Source organism: Zophobas morio, unplaced genomic scaffold (genome assembly GCF_036711695.1).
Source record: "Zophobas morio isolate AGI-343-1 ecotype UQ-CSIRO unplaced genomic scaffold, CSIRO_AGI_Zmor_V1 ptg000238l, whole genome shotgun sequence".
Lineage (NCBI taxonomy): Eukaryota > Metazoa > Arthropoda > Insecta > Coleoptera > Tenebrionidae > Zophobas > Zophobas morio.
In genome coordinates, this window is record NW_026972342.1 from 186,089 (window position 1) to 202,205 (window position 16,117).

A 16,117-nucleotide genomic window follows, 5' to 3' on the forward strand; every position below is an offset into this window, starting at 1 on the left:
ATCACAACCAAAAATATGTTAGAAACTAAAGGAGAATTGATTTTAAGCGTATGCTCGAATGATCTTCATTAGTTATAGGTTTCGCTTTTATCGAAGCGTCAGTTGGATATAACTATTGTTAATTTAAGCATCTTAAAGATCCATTAAGGAAGCAATAAATATGTAAACTTTCGGCTAATCAAATAATCCATTTTTGCAGCAATAATTTTAAATCATTTTATTATTTTGTATTCCGCAAAACCTAAAATTTTTTTTGTAATGCAGCCTTCGAGAGGGTAGACACGCTGGAATACATTCTGTACACATAACTTGAGTAGACGCAAATGATTTTACGCTAATAAAAAATATATGTTACCAAACTAGCACACTCGTTGCACTCTGGGATTTTATCACTTGAACTGTTTTGTACGCATAATTTTAACTGCCAGATTAAACAATGGGCTCGAGGTTACTAACCAACTGCAAAAGTCAATAATATATATACAAAAAGTTTGGAAGTTTTGTAATTTTTTAGAGCTAATTCTTATTTTGTACAAATGTCTTTTCTGACTAATTCTCTTACAAACCTGGTGAATCGTTAAGGGCCTTGACTAGCTTAGGATAAAAGTAAAAGAAAATGGGGGGTAGCCTCCCTAAGAGAAGGTAACATGGAAGCCCCGTCCCAAAATCAAATGAGAAAGCTTACTACTATTTAAGTACTTGAGCCTGAGACGTTTAGCTTCACTAGTATTTCGCTCAGATAGCTATTACTCCCATTTGGTCTTGTGAGCTCTGGGTTACGTGAAGTTGCTTAACAATCATTTACTTTGCTAAACTTTTTTCTTTTACTAGCATAAGTAAACATAGTAATATTTTATATAACAAAAATATTATTAATACTATAAGGTATTATAAGTAAACAATAAATCTATAAATTATATAAAAAGGAATAGTAAACACTATTATTTGCTTATATTTTGAAGTTTACTTGACTATATTTAACTTTAAACAACTATTTTTATACCATTTTTTATGTTAAACAGTTTTATTTTCCCTAATTATTTTATATAAATCTTTGCTCTTCACATAAGTAACGTTAACTTTTTCTTAATTTTTTTGTAGGTTTTTTTTTACTTCGGTTGGCCGTTTATAGTAATGTCATTGAATCATCAAAAGGTAATAATTTTTTCTACATATTCACGTATACAATTTAATTTTTTTTGTAGTAGAAATTTTACAACAAAGGTCCGGTTTATTCTAATAGTAACTATTTTTATTTTAGTAGTTTACCTGGGCCTACTTTCCTTGTAACTATATTAATTCATATATTTTTTTGAGCGTAATATCATTTTTACTCTACGCTAATTAAATTAATTGAATAAAAGTTAACTTGGTGACGCATGAGATGTACACTCAATTTTACTTTAAAACATTTATCTATTTTTTAAATATAATAAGATCCGGACAGAAAGTTTTTAGACAATGTTATTTGCCCATTAAATAGCGCATATTTACATATAAAAAGTACTTTTCGAATCATCTACATTTACTTGAAAGTCAATCTTTTTAAAAAATTTAGAGTAAAATATAGTGGGATAACGTTAACAGTGTTGGCGTGCATTACTGTAAACATAGATAACACGAAAGCAGTCAGGAAGGACTCAGGAGCTGTAACATTTAATTAAAAAGATTTTGCTATTGTAAGAAAGGCGCTGTTTAAGTGAAAGCGATATTTATTGAATTTACGAAGCTGCGACCAAACCAGAATAGCACTTTTGTGCCTTAAAATCTTATTAGCATGCATCACTGGAAAGTGTAAATCCACTAACTTATGCCATACTGAAACTTACAAATTTCCCAGCTAAAGAATAAAAAAAAAAATGAAGTTATACTTTAAAAAAAATCTCCTGACATCGAGCTTGTGCCAACGCGCATGTCTTCTTATCACTACGTCAAGTGTAACATGCTTGCTTGGAGTATACTGAAGTGCGCTGAAGGCTTTTATACTTTTTTGTGTAAAGACCTTATTAATAGCGTTGAAGGTTAAAAAATAAATTTAGTCAGAATAACTATGAAACAGATTGAAATAGAGCCGAGCAACTTTATAATAAGAATCTCATATCAAGTAAAGAGGAAGAGCCAATTATCACCTTAATTAGTTTTGTTGCAGTTTATGTGAACTAGTAAAATTTGCATATGAAAAAATTAAAATATTCTTCAAGCTGAAGGACATGAATTTTTATATTTGTTATGTATTTAGAAAATATTAATCAGGGGGCCTTCGGGGTCCACGCGGTTGACCGTAAATACATTTCTAACGGTGAACGACTTGTATTCCAAAGTAAATTTTTGGTCTGATTTTTTTAATTGCCACACTCCCTTCTTCAATTAGCTCGAAGCCGAATTATTGGTATCCAAGGACAGCAACTGGTCGCTTCAGTGCGACTCAGTGGAATTACAACGTTCCGATCTTCTTTTGTCCAAAACAAATTTGAAGTATTATAATAATAAAGGTTTTTTATTTTTACTTTATTATAACATTCACAAAAGCAATGGTTCGGTGGTTTACATTAATATTAGTCCCGAACTCAAAACTAAAAGGCCTTCCGGTAAAGCTCTTTAGTAACATAAATCTTTTTAGTGTCGTTAATTTTGATAATATAGAAAATTTAATTTTATATTCTGATCCCTGCAGAAAAGAAATTTCGGATAAGTTGCAATTTCCAAACACTATTATTATAAAATGTATTACTATTATAGCACTTAGGGAAGTAGTGGAAGATCCCGTCGATGTTATTCTCTCCAACGAAGCTGGCCTTATTAAACGCTCTTATGATCCCTTAAAGTGTGTATTTTTCTATAAGCGAACGTTGTTAAGACTCTAACAATCGCCGGCTATCTAGATGCAAGCATTGTTTAAAGGACAAGTGTCTGCACTGCGTGGACTTAGAAGTGTGCTTTTCTTATTTGCTATTTTTTTAAAAAAAATAAATTTATACTTTTGTTAACGTTGCATTAATTATAATAAGCAATTCTTTTTTCTTGTTATATTTATTTCTCTTCTAAATGTTATTAATGCTTCTAAGCCATTTGACGAAGAATATCTTAAAGAAAAGAAAATAAAGTTTATGTCCTTTCAAACTTTCACGCGTTTCTTAAAAAAACGACAGTCGAACGACAAATGTTTTTCGTTGCCTCGTTGGCGCTTTACAGTTCGTTCAGGTCGCTCACTATTCTAAGTTTATTAACACGTAATTAGTCTACGACGGAGTGTACTTACTTTTTACTATTATTTTGTAAATTTTTTATACCTTTGTTCCTATTAAATTACTTTCTACTCTTTTTAAATAATTGTATTTAGTATAATTTTTCTAAATTTCATATTTCTTCGCTTTTTTTAATTTTATACTTAATATTTATTCTATTGATTCCCGCTAAGACTGCTCGCATCCGTCCTGGCCAAAAGGACTCTGCTCGCGCTGTCAACCAACCGCGTTAACTTTAAATTCTCAAGTATGTTACCTGCTCTGCCTCATGGCGCTCCACTTCCGGTTAATTGAATTCTTTAGCCATTTAGGCACGTGGACTACGTCGAGTTTGAGTCTCCGCAGGTTCTCGATATGTTTTTGGACTATTGGCGTTCTTCCGGCGGAAGACAGCGCTTTGGCTTTCTGATTGGTCAATATGAACCTTTTTATGATGTAATATTATATTATTTTTTTCTGAACTTTCCAATGTAAACTTTGATTTATCTTTTTTTTTGTTTGTTTTGCTTAAAATTAGGTCCCTCTTGGCGTGAAAGCCCGCGTGGCTGCCATATACGAGCCTCCGCAGGAAAGTGACGCTTTTACTTTGCAACTACTTGATGATCCGCAAGAAACTGTCCTCCACGGCCTTCTTTCACAACTCGGCCTCGCAGTGGTTTGTGGATATTATTATTTTCAATGCCACGTGTACTTGGTGCAACCAATGGAAGGAGGCATTTTTTTAATTAACTGTAAATGACCTAACCTATTCCTTACAACTTTATTGACCTTTAATAACTGGCCCGGCAGGTCGGATGCATTTTTACGGACCTTGAAAATGCGGGAGGGGGGTTGGTCAGGCACAAGAGACATAAAGTCATAATATTTTTTTATTATTATAAGTATTATTATTCTTTTCTTCAGGATACCTTTTTCTTGAGCTCTTTCGAGTGTATTCTTGCCGCTGAGTTTCAAAATAAATATAGGTCTCCTTGCAAGTTAGCTGAAGAAGGTTATTACGGGAGCAAGTTCGTAACTGTTGTTGTTTCCGGTATATTTAAATAATAATAATAATTATATTCATAATAATAATAATAATAATAATAATAATAATAATAAAGGAAATCAAGAAGGGCAGGTGGGCCTGGAAGCTTACCAGATATCGAATCAAGGCATGTCCTTGGTCTCTGCTGGACTTCTTCGGCCAACCACAGCGTTTGAGTGCGTCCGTGGTTTCTTACTGGCTACTATGTTTCCTATTGATCAGTGGGCAGCAAAGGCGCTGTGCAACCAGTGGACAGCAGCCAGTACGTTCCTGACGTCTTATACTCGTTTAAGGACGAATATGGAAATACCGTCCCTGGTAAGAACCTGGACTCGTTATTATTGTAGCAATTACGGTTGTTGCATACATGCTGCAGCCAGTGCCGACCCCTTCTTTCCCTTGGACTTTTTGTTGGTCAATGTACGTCTTTACAAGTGCTTCATTGGTCCACTGAATAAAATGAAGTGTTTTTTTCTTAAGGTTGGAGCTGGAGCACCTGTCGCTCAAGGCCCGGTCACTTTTGCCTCCTCAACGCCCGGAAACGTACTATTATTGGTGTAAACTAAAGTCCAGCGTTCTATTCTGGGGGTGCAGGGCGCATTTCCTATTGAAAACAGAGAGTTGCTGGGCACGCGACTGACGCTTGCCGGTATCCACAAATTATAAAAAGAAATATAAAAAGTATGAAGGGCTATTTACCAGCCGTTAAACAACACGTGGAGTCAAGCGCCACCCCTCTTTTGGCATTGAGCGATTTCCATTTGCTGCTGCATCTGGCCACTTCCGACGTCTATTCCCTTCAAGTGGTCCTCTCTTCTTTTCTTAATATATTCCATTGGCCAGAATTTATAGAAGCTTTTTTATATTGGCTCCATTAGTTATATATTTGGCATTTTGGTATTTCATGTCGTATTCGCCACACGAGCTTTAGCCATATTTGAAATATTAAAAAATGAGAGTCACGGAAACTGTACTATTTACCATTCGATAACTTGTTTATGAGTGTGAAAACTTCGTTTAAGTTTTAAGAGTTTAATTGTACTTAGAAAATTTAACTAATTTATATCGACAAAGGAAGCGATGAAAAGAAACTATCTAAAGGAAATTTATTATTTATTGTTCTTTTAACGCTCAATATATAGTTATGAAAAAAACGATTGGTGACACCAAAGATCGATTGTCAATAAAAAATTATTCAAAAAAATTTATCAAAATTACATGTACTAATATTTTTTAGCAGTAAACAAAAGTAAAAGCTTTAGCTCCTAAATCATATTAATATATACAAAGACGAAACTGGCCTGCATCGTCCGGGAAAAGAGCGCGGAGGGGGCGAGGGAGTGGATAAGCTCCAACGACTGGCTGAACATACTTGCGCTGGCCAGCGTTTCTGGTGACTTGCGCTGTGCTTGCGTTGTCCCACTGCTTATTATTGTTCGGATTTTATTTAGACGAAGAAGTTAACGATGGATTTGTTTGTAAGCTTTGTACTTTTAGGAACAGTAAAAAAACTGGTAACTTTCTTTATTGTGTTATTTTTTAAAAAAATCTTTGTTGCTTTTGTTATTTACGCAGGTGACTGTGAAGTATGTGGCATTCCCCATCACTAAATGATTTAATTTTTCGACTTGAATAAAAGTTGTTAAGACGGTTTTAAAAAACTAAATTTACTACTTTTAAATTGTGAAAAGCTCTATTATCTTTCCTTTGTTTATATTCCACTCTTTAATTGGAGGTAAGTAGCGACTCAAGTAAGTCTTAATTCCATAGGAACGAAAGCACTATGCGTAATCTATGAGGGTTTGTAGTTCTTAAAGTAGAGAATTTCTTTTCCTTGTTATTTCTGCCGTGTTTCCTGCATTGCCCTAAAAGCTGTTAGTGTCCAATATTTGAAGGTTTAGGAGATCTTATCGCAGCTGTTAGTATCCTAAAAAAGTTATTATTGAAAAACTTGTAGTTTGTTATTGTTATGAACAGAGCAATAGGCTCAAGGTGCGGTTGCATAACTAATAGTTCATTTAACTATAGTTTAGTATTGAAATAATTAAAAAGGCAAAACACTTTTTCTGCATATATAGATGTAAGGCTACGAAATTTCTTTTAACTTTTCAGAGTAAGTATCCCTTGCCAGTCGTTTACTAAAACAAAAATATTTGATATGTTAATTCCAGAGCAGAATCAACATAAATGTTAAAAAGATAGCTATTTTTTCATTGTTATTAAAAGCGCTTAACATTTAGGAGGGTTAAATATAATTCTTTACGCTTTGAGCAACATTAATTTTTACGAGCATTCCCGTAATTGACAGCAAACTAAGACCTGGAGACTTAATGATGTATAATAAAGAAACATCATTTGGCGCCAAGAGCTGAATTCTTGGAGGTCCAGCTAAGCTTTCGAGGGCTCCCGCATATAGTAGTTTAAAATTATTATTGTTCTTATTTATGTTAACGCATAACTGGGGAGAATGCACCGAAAACTTAAAAAAAAGAGACACCATGGACTATATTGATACCCTATAGTATATTTTATATTATTTTACGTTATATTTTCATCAAATTTAGTTCTACAAATAAGCACTAAATTATTCTCAAATGACCGTAACGCTCGGATGGGATTTACAATTAATTAAGCTTGAATATGAGCCCCTGAAAAACTTAAACACTTTTGCTCTGCCAAAAAATATTGCAGCTAATGTTATTTGATGTGTGGACAACAAACTAAAAGCTTGTTGGTATTCTAAATAGTGGACGGTTTCTGCAATTTCGGTTGTACTAGTCGAGCTCTTGGACTTTTCAGGCCCTAATATTCAGTATTTGCCGGGTGAAGGAACATAGGAAGTTTTAACGTTTCAGGAAAGTAGTAGCGATTAAGATAGGAGTTAAGATGGTGACAAAGTCGATCACGGTAGAAAACGTACGTTTAAGCAGATATGCGCAGCCCCCCCGCCCAAACCTGAGCTGCTCTCAGTTGGGGTAGTGAAGAACATGTCTTTACAATACCCCCGTCTGAACTAGGGGAGAGGGGTCGATCTTTAAGGAAAAGTGCTGTTGAATGCTAAAATTTGAACATCTTGTACTGTTTTTTAAAAATGTTTTAGGAGGTACACACAGCAGAGTGAGAGCCTAAAAGTTTATAAATATGTAAATTTTGTCATACCAAGATTGATTGTCGTCGTAGCTCAGCGGTTAGGGTATTAACTTGCAGAAGACACTTTGTTTTTGGGTCTTTGCGTGTATGAAATTGCGCCTTCACAGATTAGATTCTGATATTTTCAACGAAAGGTTAAGAATTGCAGATTTTAAATTAGAGTATATGGCCCAGTTGCAAGATTTTCTCTTAACCGTAAAGTTTTACATATTCGGCAGAACCCGCCCTAAATATTTTCTTAATGAAGGAGGGTTTCGTACAAATTTTTTTTTTTTGGAGTGAAGTATATTATAGTTTTTTTGTAGTATGCACTCCAGTAGTGGTTACAGAATTAAACGCTCTGATAATACTTTCTTTGAACTATAAAATTTCATCACCCAAAAAGATAATTTTCAAAAAAGTAAAAAACATTCCTAAAATTTCTATATATGTTCTACAAAACTCAACAGAGGTGAAACTTGCAACTATCGCAACGCTGTCTTGTTTTAATAGAAATGGGCTATGAATTAAAGATAATTTGTGAAGATTTCTTATGCGTAATTGGATATAAGATATAATAAACAACAACATGTAGGTTTTCTAGGCATTTACAGGGCGTAGGTTGAAGTGGTCAAGGACATTTTATGTAGGCTGCTTGCTATCCAGATTTTAATAAACGATTACTGAAATTCTACAGCTACATATATATTATAAAACTTTTTGCAGTACTGCTGGGAGAAGGAAAAAGGTTGGTGCAGTTTTTAATAACTAATGAGTGTGTTATTTCGAGCCGTTGTTAAAAAAGAATCAACGATTAGACACAAGGAAGGTAACCTAAAAAAAAAATTCAAATTCGAGGAAGAGTCGGAACTAGAACTTAAACAAGAAGCAAGATGGACAGAGAGAAAGAGCACCGTGTTAAAAATCTTCGATTCGGTCATTGGTCTTGTGGAATTTTTTGTAAAATACCTATTTGTATGCTAATAAAATAAACGATACTATAATAATATTTGTATTTTCCCTAACTTTTATAATTTTACAAGGTCGGAAAAAACAGCTATTTTCCAATTGAAAAAACAAGTTGAATGGTTAAACACAACCAGGTAAGACCCATACACCTGGGAACTTAACAGTTGTGCTATAAGTATTGCTGCACATTCACTCCTAAGGGAATGAACACTCTTTTTATAGGTTGTGTGCCTGCAAAAAATATTCGCCCTTTTTTGGTGTTTCCTGATTTTCACACTAAGCCGCTGTCTACAGTCTTCATATATCTTCTAATTTTTGTTTTTCTAATCAAATTTAACTCGCAGTCCCCGTATATTAACTGTATATTGTTTTGGCGACAATTTAGTTTTAAAAAAAAGATCACTTATTTGTTTGAATATAAATGCTAATAGCCTTTTTGTTTAAGAAGGCTAAAGTTAGGTGGTTTAATAAAGGTAATTTAGCGCCTTTAGCATTATCAGCATCTAGGTTATGGGAGGCTGTAATATCCATCAACGATTTGCACATAACTATTGAGGAGCTAACATACCTATACTGCTTTATTCCGCATATTTCTCAAGAATTCTTTTTATAGGGTTCTCGACTTGGAAGCACCACAAAGAATAGCGGACCAGTCAAGTTGTTACATGTCACCTTTAACTTTATTTTAACTCTATTCGACTCCTATTAGTCTATCTCTTTGTACAACACTATTATAAGCTGCTATAGTGTGTAATAAATATTTCTTTAATTTTTATAATACTGCGTCCAAGGAAGGGCTTGTGGTAAGCAAACAAGTAAATCCGTTTGGGGCTTAAAACCTAACACTTTGCTTGCTTGATTTATATATTATTTACATTGTCCAATTTATTGATAATAGTTTTGAATATTTTTCTTTCTAATTGTATTTCTCTGTTATAGAGTAGCTTTTTTTTATAAATCTTAATATGATAATATATATTACCTAAAGCTCTATTTTCATATTTGACGTAAAGTGTATTATCAATGTATATGAAATTTTTAATATTGCGCCCTTCGATATAATTAGGTAGGGAAAGTGCACCTTGCGAGGAGTACTAATGGTCCGAAGTAAGACCAAATCACTTCACCTAGAGCGTGGTTAGCACTGCTGTGACCGTATCACGTGCTTCTTTTATATTCTAATATGGAAATGCAATTACTCCTGTTTGGAGCTCATAGTATTTAAAGTCCGTAAAACCGAAAGTCCTTTACAAATAAATAAATAACTTAAACTTGCAAATGAAACTAAAAAAATATAATTTATAAAACTATAAGAAAATTATTGTATCATTTTTATTAGAAATTTATGGACAGGAACTAAAAAACGATAGCCTTCTTTAATAAAGCTTTTAAAAACTCTTCCTTCGGTGCGGATTACGCCTTATTACAATAGTAAATCTTACTTCTTGCTCTAAGTTAAATTTTATTAACATCTCTATCTTTATTAACTTTATATTAGGCACATTGCGTGTCTAATTGAAATGGTTCAACTAATTTTTCACGTTAAGTGCATGTCCACCTTTCATCGGCTTTAAGTTTCTTTATATCCAAGGGAAATATTTGGTTTAAATGATGTGCAGCTTTGGGTTTCCCCACATCAGTATATGTTTCTGAGGGCAGGAAGACCCACTAGGCTACGTGAATCCTTTTGATAGTTAGGGATTGTGCCAACCTCGCTTAATATATTTTTTATTATATAGTAAAGACAAACCTACTGGGTTACAATCGGGTAAATTATATGTTTAGGAACTGCGTAACATTTGTATTTATAAGAAAGTTAGGTGTATATATATGAATTTTTTTAGATAATATCTTTACCTATGTAAAGAGCTTTACCAGGTAAATAACTATGCCGAAATTATAATGTTACAATACTAGTACGCAGTTATTTTTTTGGTGATAATGATGTATTAAACATAATATTTAACTACAAAAAATTTATCTGCATAATATTAGGTTAACTGTTTTTCATGGTGGAATGGCAGAAGAAAAAAATGAAAGGGTCTCTCAAGGTAGCGCTAATATGAATAGTTGCTGTGAGGCGTTACGAAAGCAAATTTGCGAAATTGAAAAGGTATTACCTCTGAAATTTTACAGTTATTTTTTATCAAAATTTTTTGTTAAGTTTTTCTTTATCAAATAGCAAAATCAATCACTTAAACAAAAGATAAGAACAGCTAAAAAAACAATAACTCGACTGCGCTTAGAAAGAAGGTAATCTGGTACAATATATTATAAGACCAGTTGCTTTTAATATGGGAAAGTTTTCTTTTCGACAAACTGGAGCGAGTAGAATCTTTATCCACTCAAGAGGAGGTACCTTTTAGTGACGTGTGCCAAGACTCGTTTAAAACGGTGTCTTTGAATTTTATTCTTTTTTTATTTACTCCTGAATTTATTGTCTGCTTGTTAAGTAGCACTCTTTGGAAAAAGGGCGAGAAGTGGAAAAAAATGGGAGACTCCCCAGCCACAGCAAGAAAGCGCCTAATTTTAAAGCGAGACGTGATCCCAAAGGCCCTCGCCGCCCCTTAAGTGCCTTTTCATGGTTCTGCCAGCAACGATTCGCCGATTTGGGTTTATGAGCTTATAGCCTTATTAAGTATTTGCGCATCACTCGGCAATTTAACAATAGCGAACAATTTATCTACCCAAGAGGTGAACAATGCGCTGAGAACTTCTTGGAAGGACCTAGACTCTTCCGAAAAAGAAGTAACTTTAAGTTTATAATTATTGTTAAAAATTAACACTATAACGTCAATAAGAAATTTTTTCAACTTTATGAGCAAGACAAGAAAAGATTTGACAAAGAAATGTTGGATTGTGAGGAACAGTGAGAAATTCTCAAAATAAATTTTGAAAATACCAAAATTCAATACTACTTAGTTTGTAGGCATCAAAGGCGAGTGTACGATAAGCAAAGTCAAAAAGATAAACTAAAAAAAAACCTTTATTACCACTAATCGATTTTTTCCAAATAACATTAAAACATAGCGCTCAATTCAAATGGGGTAGTACTGCTTTCCTGGACAGAGAATATTAATAACGAAAAGATTTGTATACAATTATATCACCTTTTCTCGGTTTCTATGTGCTTCAAGCACCTTGTATGCATTATCAACTTGTTCTTTTAACGCTTCTGGAGATTCCAAAAGATGCAAAAGTTCTGTATTGTCCATGTCCAGAAGCATTCCAGTTATTTGCCTGGCATAGCCAGGGGAGCTTAACTGTGATACCAAGGGGTACAGCCGATCGCCAATAGACTGTTTTTGGGTAGTGGGAGAGTGTAAAGATAAATACTCCAGAGTCAACTCGGGAGTAGGTGGCGCCTTCTCATAAGCTCCGTTCGGAATTCTTTTAGGACTGGCAGCATTAGATACCGACTCCGTACTTTTGGAAGAAGGTATCTTGCTGGGGCGAGAGCGCTGCCCGAATCGAGAAGCGCGAGTTTGGTTTCGCGATCCTTTTAAGGGTTGCTGCTGAAACGACTGGTGGGCTGGAAGCACCAGACCATTTAGAGATGCGGGGCGCGGTGAAAGCACCCCCACAAAACCAGGAGGACTAACGTACTGGAAAGCTGGCTTTATCATTGGACCGCCCCAGCGAGGACTTTTGTAGGGTAAAGGTCCACCAATAATACCGGGTCTTGGCAATAGCGGGACGCCTTGTACGGGATAGACGGCCGCTGGGCTAGCCATGCGTAAGTTACCCTGCCGCTGCAGGTGCTGAATAGAGAGATGGGCAAGACGCTCCTCTTTTTTTTGAGCGAGGGCCACGTAGAGTGGTTTGCCATCCTTGTACAAGCCTTGAAGAGCTACTATAGCGCTCGCTGCTTCTTCCGGTTTGGAAAAGCAGACAAAACCAAAACAGCGCGAGCCTCCTTTGGAATCTTTCATAACCTTCGCACTAGTAATAACTCCGTACGGAGAAAAAAGCTCTTCCAGCTGGGTGTCGTCAACACTTTCGCTTAAATTCTTCACGTAAACGTTATTGCCTTGCACTTTAAGATTTCGCTCTTGTTCGTATTTCTGGCGTAAGATGGCTGTGCGTTCACGCTTCCTTTGAGCCCTACTCACCGCAACTTTAGCCCCGTCAATTTCTAATCCGGCAGAATCTTTTAAGGCTTTTTTAGCATCTTCGGGATCCTCAAAACAAACAAAACCAAACTTTTTCGAGCGACCTTCCTCATTTGTCATTACAACACAGCTGCCCACCATCCCAAACTTTTCAAATTCTTTTTTCAAACCTTCAGCAGTTATATGCTCGGGAATATTCTTAATATATAGATTATTAAATTTGGGTGGCTCATCTTCGGCTAAACCCCTTTCTTGCTTAGAAAGAAACGGTTCCACACAACTAACGAAGGCGCGAGTCTTAATAAATATGTATATGGGATAATTATATACAATATATTACACTTTCTGCCCATCCAAAATTTTTCCATTAACATTTTGTATAGCGGCTTTAGAGGCCTCTTCAGTTTCAAAATGCACGTAGCCAAAGCCACCAGATCCGTTTTCAAATTCAACCACTTTACAAGATAAGATGTTGCCAAACATACTAAAAGTGTCGGCTAACGCCTTATTATCGATATTTTTGCTCAGGTTCTTAACAAAAACATTCCCTCTCCCGGTCTTTCGGATAGTGGGATCCCGTTGAGACCACATGACCCGGCAAGGCCGCCCGTTAATGACTGTAAAATTCATAGTGTCTAATGCTCTCTCCGCTAAATATATGGATAGAAAAAAAAATAAATCAATATAATAAACTTTCGGTTAATAAATACCATCCACGGCATTCCGATAATTTACGTAGGCATAACCTAAAGAGCGCCTTGTGTTTAAATCACGACATACTCGAATGGAAGCAACAGGGCCAACAGCGTTAAAAATTTCATATAAGCGTGCCTCCGTTACAGACGGAGCCAAATCTCCAACGTATAAAGATGCGGGGCCAAAGGATGCAGAAGTCGTTTGCAAATTTAAGTCATCAGGTGCATGAGGCGAAGTTTGGGAATCCGAGACAGCAGATGGATAAGATTGAGTGGGACGCTCCTCCATTTTATAAAAACTTGGTAACAAAATTAGTGTAGGAAAATTTTAGAGAAATCAAAAACTTAAAGTAAAGTAAGAGTAGTTTATAAACTTTGGCAGAAAAATACATAGCTCGCCGTGAAAGGGGAAAATATAGCAACTCTACTTAAATTTAAAAGAATTATAATGCTGCACTAATACCATATCATAGTCATAGTCTATAAGTACAGAGTAACCCACACAATACAAGTAATAAATTAAATAAAAACGACTTTTCAAAGCCACAAGTAACAAAAACGGTAGTAAAGAAGGGCAAGAGAAACCGGCACCAAAAGCAGGGCAGCACGGGGAGCAGAACCTCCGCGAGGGAGGCTCATGATTGTTAAATCGAAAGAGGGTACCATGCTTTAAATTATTTTTATACCAAATTAGGAAAGCAGACACCACGTAGTTTCCTTTTCAGCGCAGCAACATTACCCACATGGAAAAGAAAAGACTAATCCGGACCCCCGTGGAATATAGTTTACAAAAGTAAACTTTAAATTCAAAGCGATGATATTTCTTTATAGCCTTAGTACTTTTAAATATGGTGCGCAAGTAAATTACAACGATGCACATGCTAATACCTATTTTACTTTCGAGCATTAAAAGCTCTGTAGGTATTGTAATACCTGAAATAAAATTTGTAAGATGGCTTCTTGCTAATAAAAATATGATCTTAGGCAATCTTTAAATGCCAGCTGTTCTTTAATGAGCACTCACCATTGATAAATTACACTTTAGATTGCATTTAGGAAACTTAAGTTACAAGAAATATTATAACACGAACAGTTTTTTCAAAGGAGTTTTTTGTAAAGTTAATTCAAAAATGGTAAAGGGAAAGTAACTGATTTTTTGTTTTACTTTAGTACAATGCCCTTTTTGATAATTTAATTTTTTGCGTGATTATATCGCCCTTTGTAAATATAAAAATTTATTTTTTTGCTAATGGGGCGCTAGTTATGCTGGGCAGATAGTTTATAATGCATAAAAGCAATATCAATAAAGATATCAATTTTGCAGCTATACTTTACGTCAGAGTTATATTTTTAAAGCCCATGTATATCCTATTACTCCTAATAAATTTTGCGTGTCGGTATTACCATATTATCAATAAAAAACTTATATAGATTTTTTTTTTTTAAAATCCCAGTTAACTTGCAAGAAAATTTTTTTTTTAATTTTTAAATAGAATGTTGTATGATGTATAATGGGCTGGTGACAACCTGTGAGTAAACATGTATGATTACAATACAAATCCTTATTATGGTGGCCTACTTTTATAATGGACTTATAACTGTAAATAATATTAGTGGTGGTGAGATAAGTATAAGCAACAGAAATATAAAAGCAGATTGATATCTCCTTAATTACTGTACAAAGTTACTAACGAAACTAAAACTGTTATGACTTAAACGTTATTAGGGCTTTATGAAATAAAAGAAGTACGCTAAATACAAGCGAAAAAGTAAATAAGTGTAAAATAGGCTATTAAGAACAACTTAAATTTTAATCGAAATAATAATATATGTAAAAGAGAAGGAATTAGCCAAACAAAACTAAGAAGGAAACTTCTAAAACAAGAAGGGTATAACCAGAACCGAGATCATATAAAAAAAGACGCTAGACAAGGCTGACTAGAAAAATTTAATAGTTGAGCTCTCTTCCAGGCGCAAGCCTTTTACCAAGAAGTCGACCCCAAGCAGGTGCACGCAGTCTTTTTCAAATAAGTTCTTCGTCGGCGGATTACCAATTAGATTCCTTAGGACATACGTATAAAATGTAAAGAAAATAGTTTTAAATTTTTACTATGGCCGATCCCAGAGAGGTAGTTTTGGAGTTGAAACTTTTACCTACACCCAAAATAATAAAACATGTTAAAGTAGCTGGTAGAAATGCACAAAACTTTATTGGAGCTTGACTCATTACAATGCGGTGCGTCTGCCCTTTTTCAGGCTTGAAAGCTATATAAAATGCAGGGATACTCCGGATTTGGCATACCATCGGATTCGTAAGTATGATTGCGAATATGCTTAGAACTTTATAATCAGGAGACTACAAACTCTTAAGTATGAGATATTTCTTTGGTGTTATTCTGTCGTCTCCTTAGACCCCTCAAATATTGACAAAGCCACAGGGTGAGGTTAACTGTTGAAACGAACTCCTACACTGCAGAAGAAAAAGGGCTGCACTGATGAAGCTGAAGTAGGGTACGATTGTCTTTATTTAAGTTGATATATATTATGGTTATCCAGAAAAGAGATAGGAATTTAAGTTAGTTTTTAGCACTGAACAAGAAATCTAAGTCTTGACTTGGAATGCAGCATTATTATCTCTAGTGAATAATCAACGAAAGAAATTTTAGAGAAAAAAATATACGAGTGGATTGATGAAAAATGCTATTTTAAGTCTTCGGGAATAGCAGAACTTAGAACCTGGAATAGGCGTAATTTAGGTCACTGAGGCTAAGCAATGGAATCCTATATAGCAAATAATAGGCAAAGTTCGGTGCTTTACGTATAACAAAAGAATGAAATGTACTTGGGATAATTTACCCTTAATTTTATGGATAATTTGACTCGATGAGGCATGCACACACTGGAGGTCAAACTGGATGGGACAACAGCATCGACTTCTTGCTA

At 34.8% G+C, this 16,117-nt stretch overlaps 3 protein-coding genes and 1 long non-coding RNA gene across 7 annotated transcripts; 2 read left to right on the forward strand and 2 right to left on the reverse strand.

Annotated features, from left to right (window-relative positions):
- Positions 1–752: 752 nt before the first annotated feature.
- LOC135146517 (nuclear protein localization protein 4 homolog) lies at positions 753–5,904 on the forward strand. Its single transcript, XM_064078645.1, has 23 exons — positions 753–845; positions 1,102–1,155; positions 2,240–2,320; positions 2,372–2,475; positions 2,530–2,588; positions 2,644–2,692; positions 2,747–2,824; positions 2,883–2,931; positions 3,066–3,201; positions 3,419–3,492; positions 3,549–3,680; positions 3,763–3,900; positions 4,035–4,100; positions 4,149–4,275; positions 4,346–4,445; positions 4,499–4,587; positions 4,646–4,689; positions 4,750–4,812; positions 4,864–4,918; positions 4,972–5,075; positions 5,560–5,662; positions 5,721–5,783; positions 5,845–5,904. The coding sequence occupies exons 2-23, from the start codon at positions 1,135–1,137 to the stop codon at positions 5,877–5,879; spliced, it is 1,770 nt and encodes a 589-aa protein (XP_063934715.1). The 5' UTR covers positions 753–845; positions 1,102–1,134; the 3' UTR covers positions 5,880–5,904.
- LOC135146518 (uncharacterized) lies at positions 4,102–4,487 on the reverse strand. Its single transcript, XR_010283855.1, has 2 exons — positions 4,381–4,487; positions 4,102–4,260 (listed from the first exon to the last, which is right to left on the reverse strand). It is a non-coding gene; the product is annotated as an uncharacterized LOC135146518 (long non-coding RNA).
- Positions 5,905–10,060: 4,156 nt separating the features above from the next.
- Positions 10,061–11,335, forward strand: LOC135146510 (uncharacterized). 2 transcript variants are annotated; one of them, XM_064078641.1, is made up of 7 exons: positions 10,061–10,135; positions 10,363–10,480; positions 10,550–10,620; positions 10,671–10,761; positions 10,824–10,980; positions 11,039–11,115; positions 11,169–11,335. In XM_064078641.1, the coding sequence occupies exons 2-7, from the start codon at positions 10,385–10,387 to the stop codon at positions 11,238–11,240; spliced, it is 564 nt and encodes a 187-aa protein (XP_063934711.1). In that variant the 5' UTR covers positions 10,061–10,135; positions 10,363–10,384; the 3' UTR covers positions 11,241–11,335. The 2 variants fall into 2 exon arrangements, with proteins under 2 accessions (XP_063934711.1, XP_063934712.1); XM_064078642.1 differs by lacking the exon at positions 10,061–10,135 and adding an exon at positions 10,209–10,245.
- An 8-nt stretch (positions 11,336–11,343) lies between these two features.
- On the reverse strand, positions 11,344–13,780 carry LOC135146509 (polyadenylate-binding protein 4-like). Of its 3 annotated transcripts, none has more exons than XM_064078639.1 (5): positions 13,760–13,780; positions 13,190–13,473; positions 12,820–13,129; positions 11,478–12,759; positions 11,344–11,428 (listed from the first exon to the last, which is right to left on the reverse strand). In XM_064078639.1, exons 2-5 carry the CDS (start codon positions 13,461–13,463, stop codon positions 11,387–11,389), a joined length of 1,908 nt encoding a protein of 635 aa, XP_063934709.1. In that variant the 5' UTR covers positions 13,464–13,473; positions 13,760–13,780; the 3' UTR covers positions 11,344–11,386. The 3 variants fall into 3 exon arrangements, with proteins under 3 accessions (XP_063934709.1, XP_063934708.1, XP_063934710.1); XM_064078638.1 differs by having other exon boundaries at positions 13,766–13,774; XM_064078640.1 differs by lacking the exon at positions 13,760–13,780 and having other exon boundaries at positions 13,190–13,527.
- Between the last annotated feature and the right edge of the window lie 2,337 nt (positions 13,781–16,117).

What these genes read in the sequence shown, in the direction of transcription:
- LOC135146509 (XM_064078639.1), bottom strand. Translation starts at nt 13,463, where the DNA reads ATGGAGGAGCGTCCCACTCAATCTTATCCATCTGCTGTCTCGGATTCC. An exon ending in TTATCGGAATGCCGTGGATG is followed by an intron (nt 13,130 to 13,189) that starts GTATTTATTAAC and finishes CCATATATTTAG; the next exon opens with CGGAGAGAGCATTAGACACT. An exon ending in CACATAGAAACCGAGAAAAG is followed by an intron (nt 11,429 to 11,477) that starts GTGATATAATTG and finishes TTCTCTGTCCAG; the next exon opens with GAAAGCAGTACTACCCCATT.
- LOC135146510 (XM_064078641.1), top strand. Translation starts at nt 10,385, where the DNA reads ATGGCAGAAGAAAAAAATGAAAGGGTCTCTCAAGGTAGCGCTAATATG. An exon ending in AAATTTGCGAAATTGAAAAG is followed by an intron (nt 10,481 to 10,549) that starts GTATTACCTCTG and finishes TTTATCAAATAG; the next exon opens with CAAAATCAATCACTTAAACA. An exon ending in CGACTGCGCTTAGAAAGAAG is followed by an intron (nt 10,621 to 10,670) that starts GTAATCTGGTAC and finishes AATATGGGAAAG; the next exon opens with TTTTCTTTTCGACAAACTGG.
- LOC135146517 (XM_064078645.1), top strand. Translation starts at nt 1,135, where the DNA reads ATGTCATTGAATCATCAAAAG. An exon ending in TGAACGACTTGTATTCCAAA is followed by an intron (nt 2,321 to 2,371) that starts GTAAATTTTTGG and finishes TTCTTCAATTAG; the next exon opens with CTCGAAGCCGAATTATTGGT. An exon ending in CGGCCAACCACAGCGTTTGA is followed by an intron (nt 4,446 to 4,498) that starts GTGCGTCCGTGG and finishes ATCAGTGGGCAG; the next exon opens with CAAAGGCGCTGTGCAACCAG.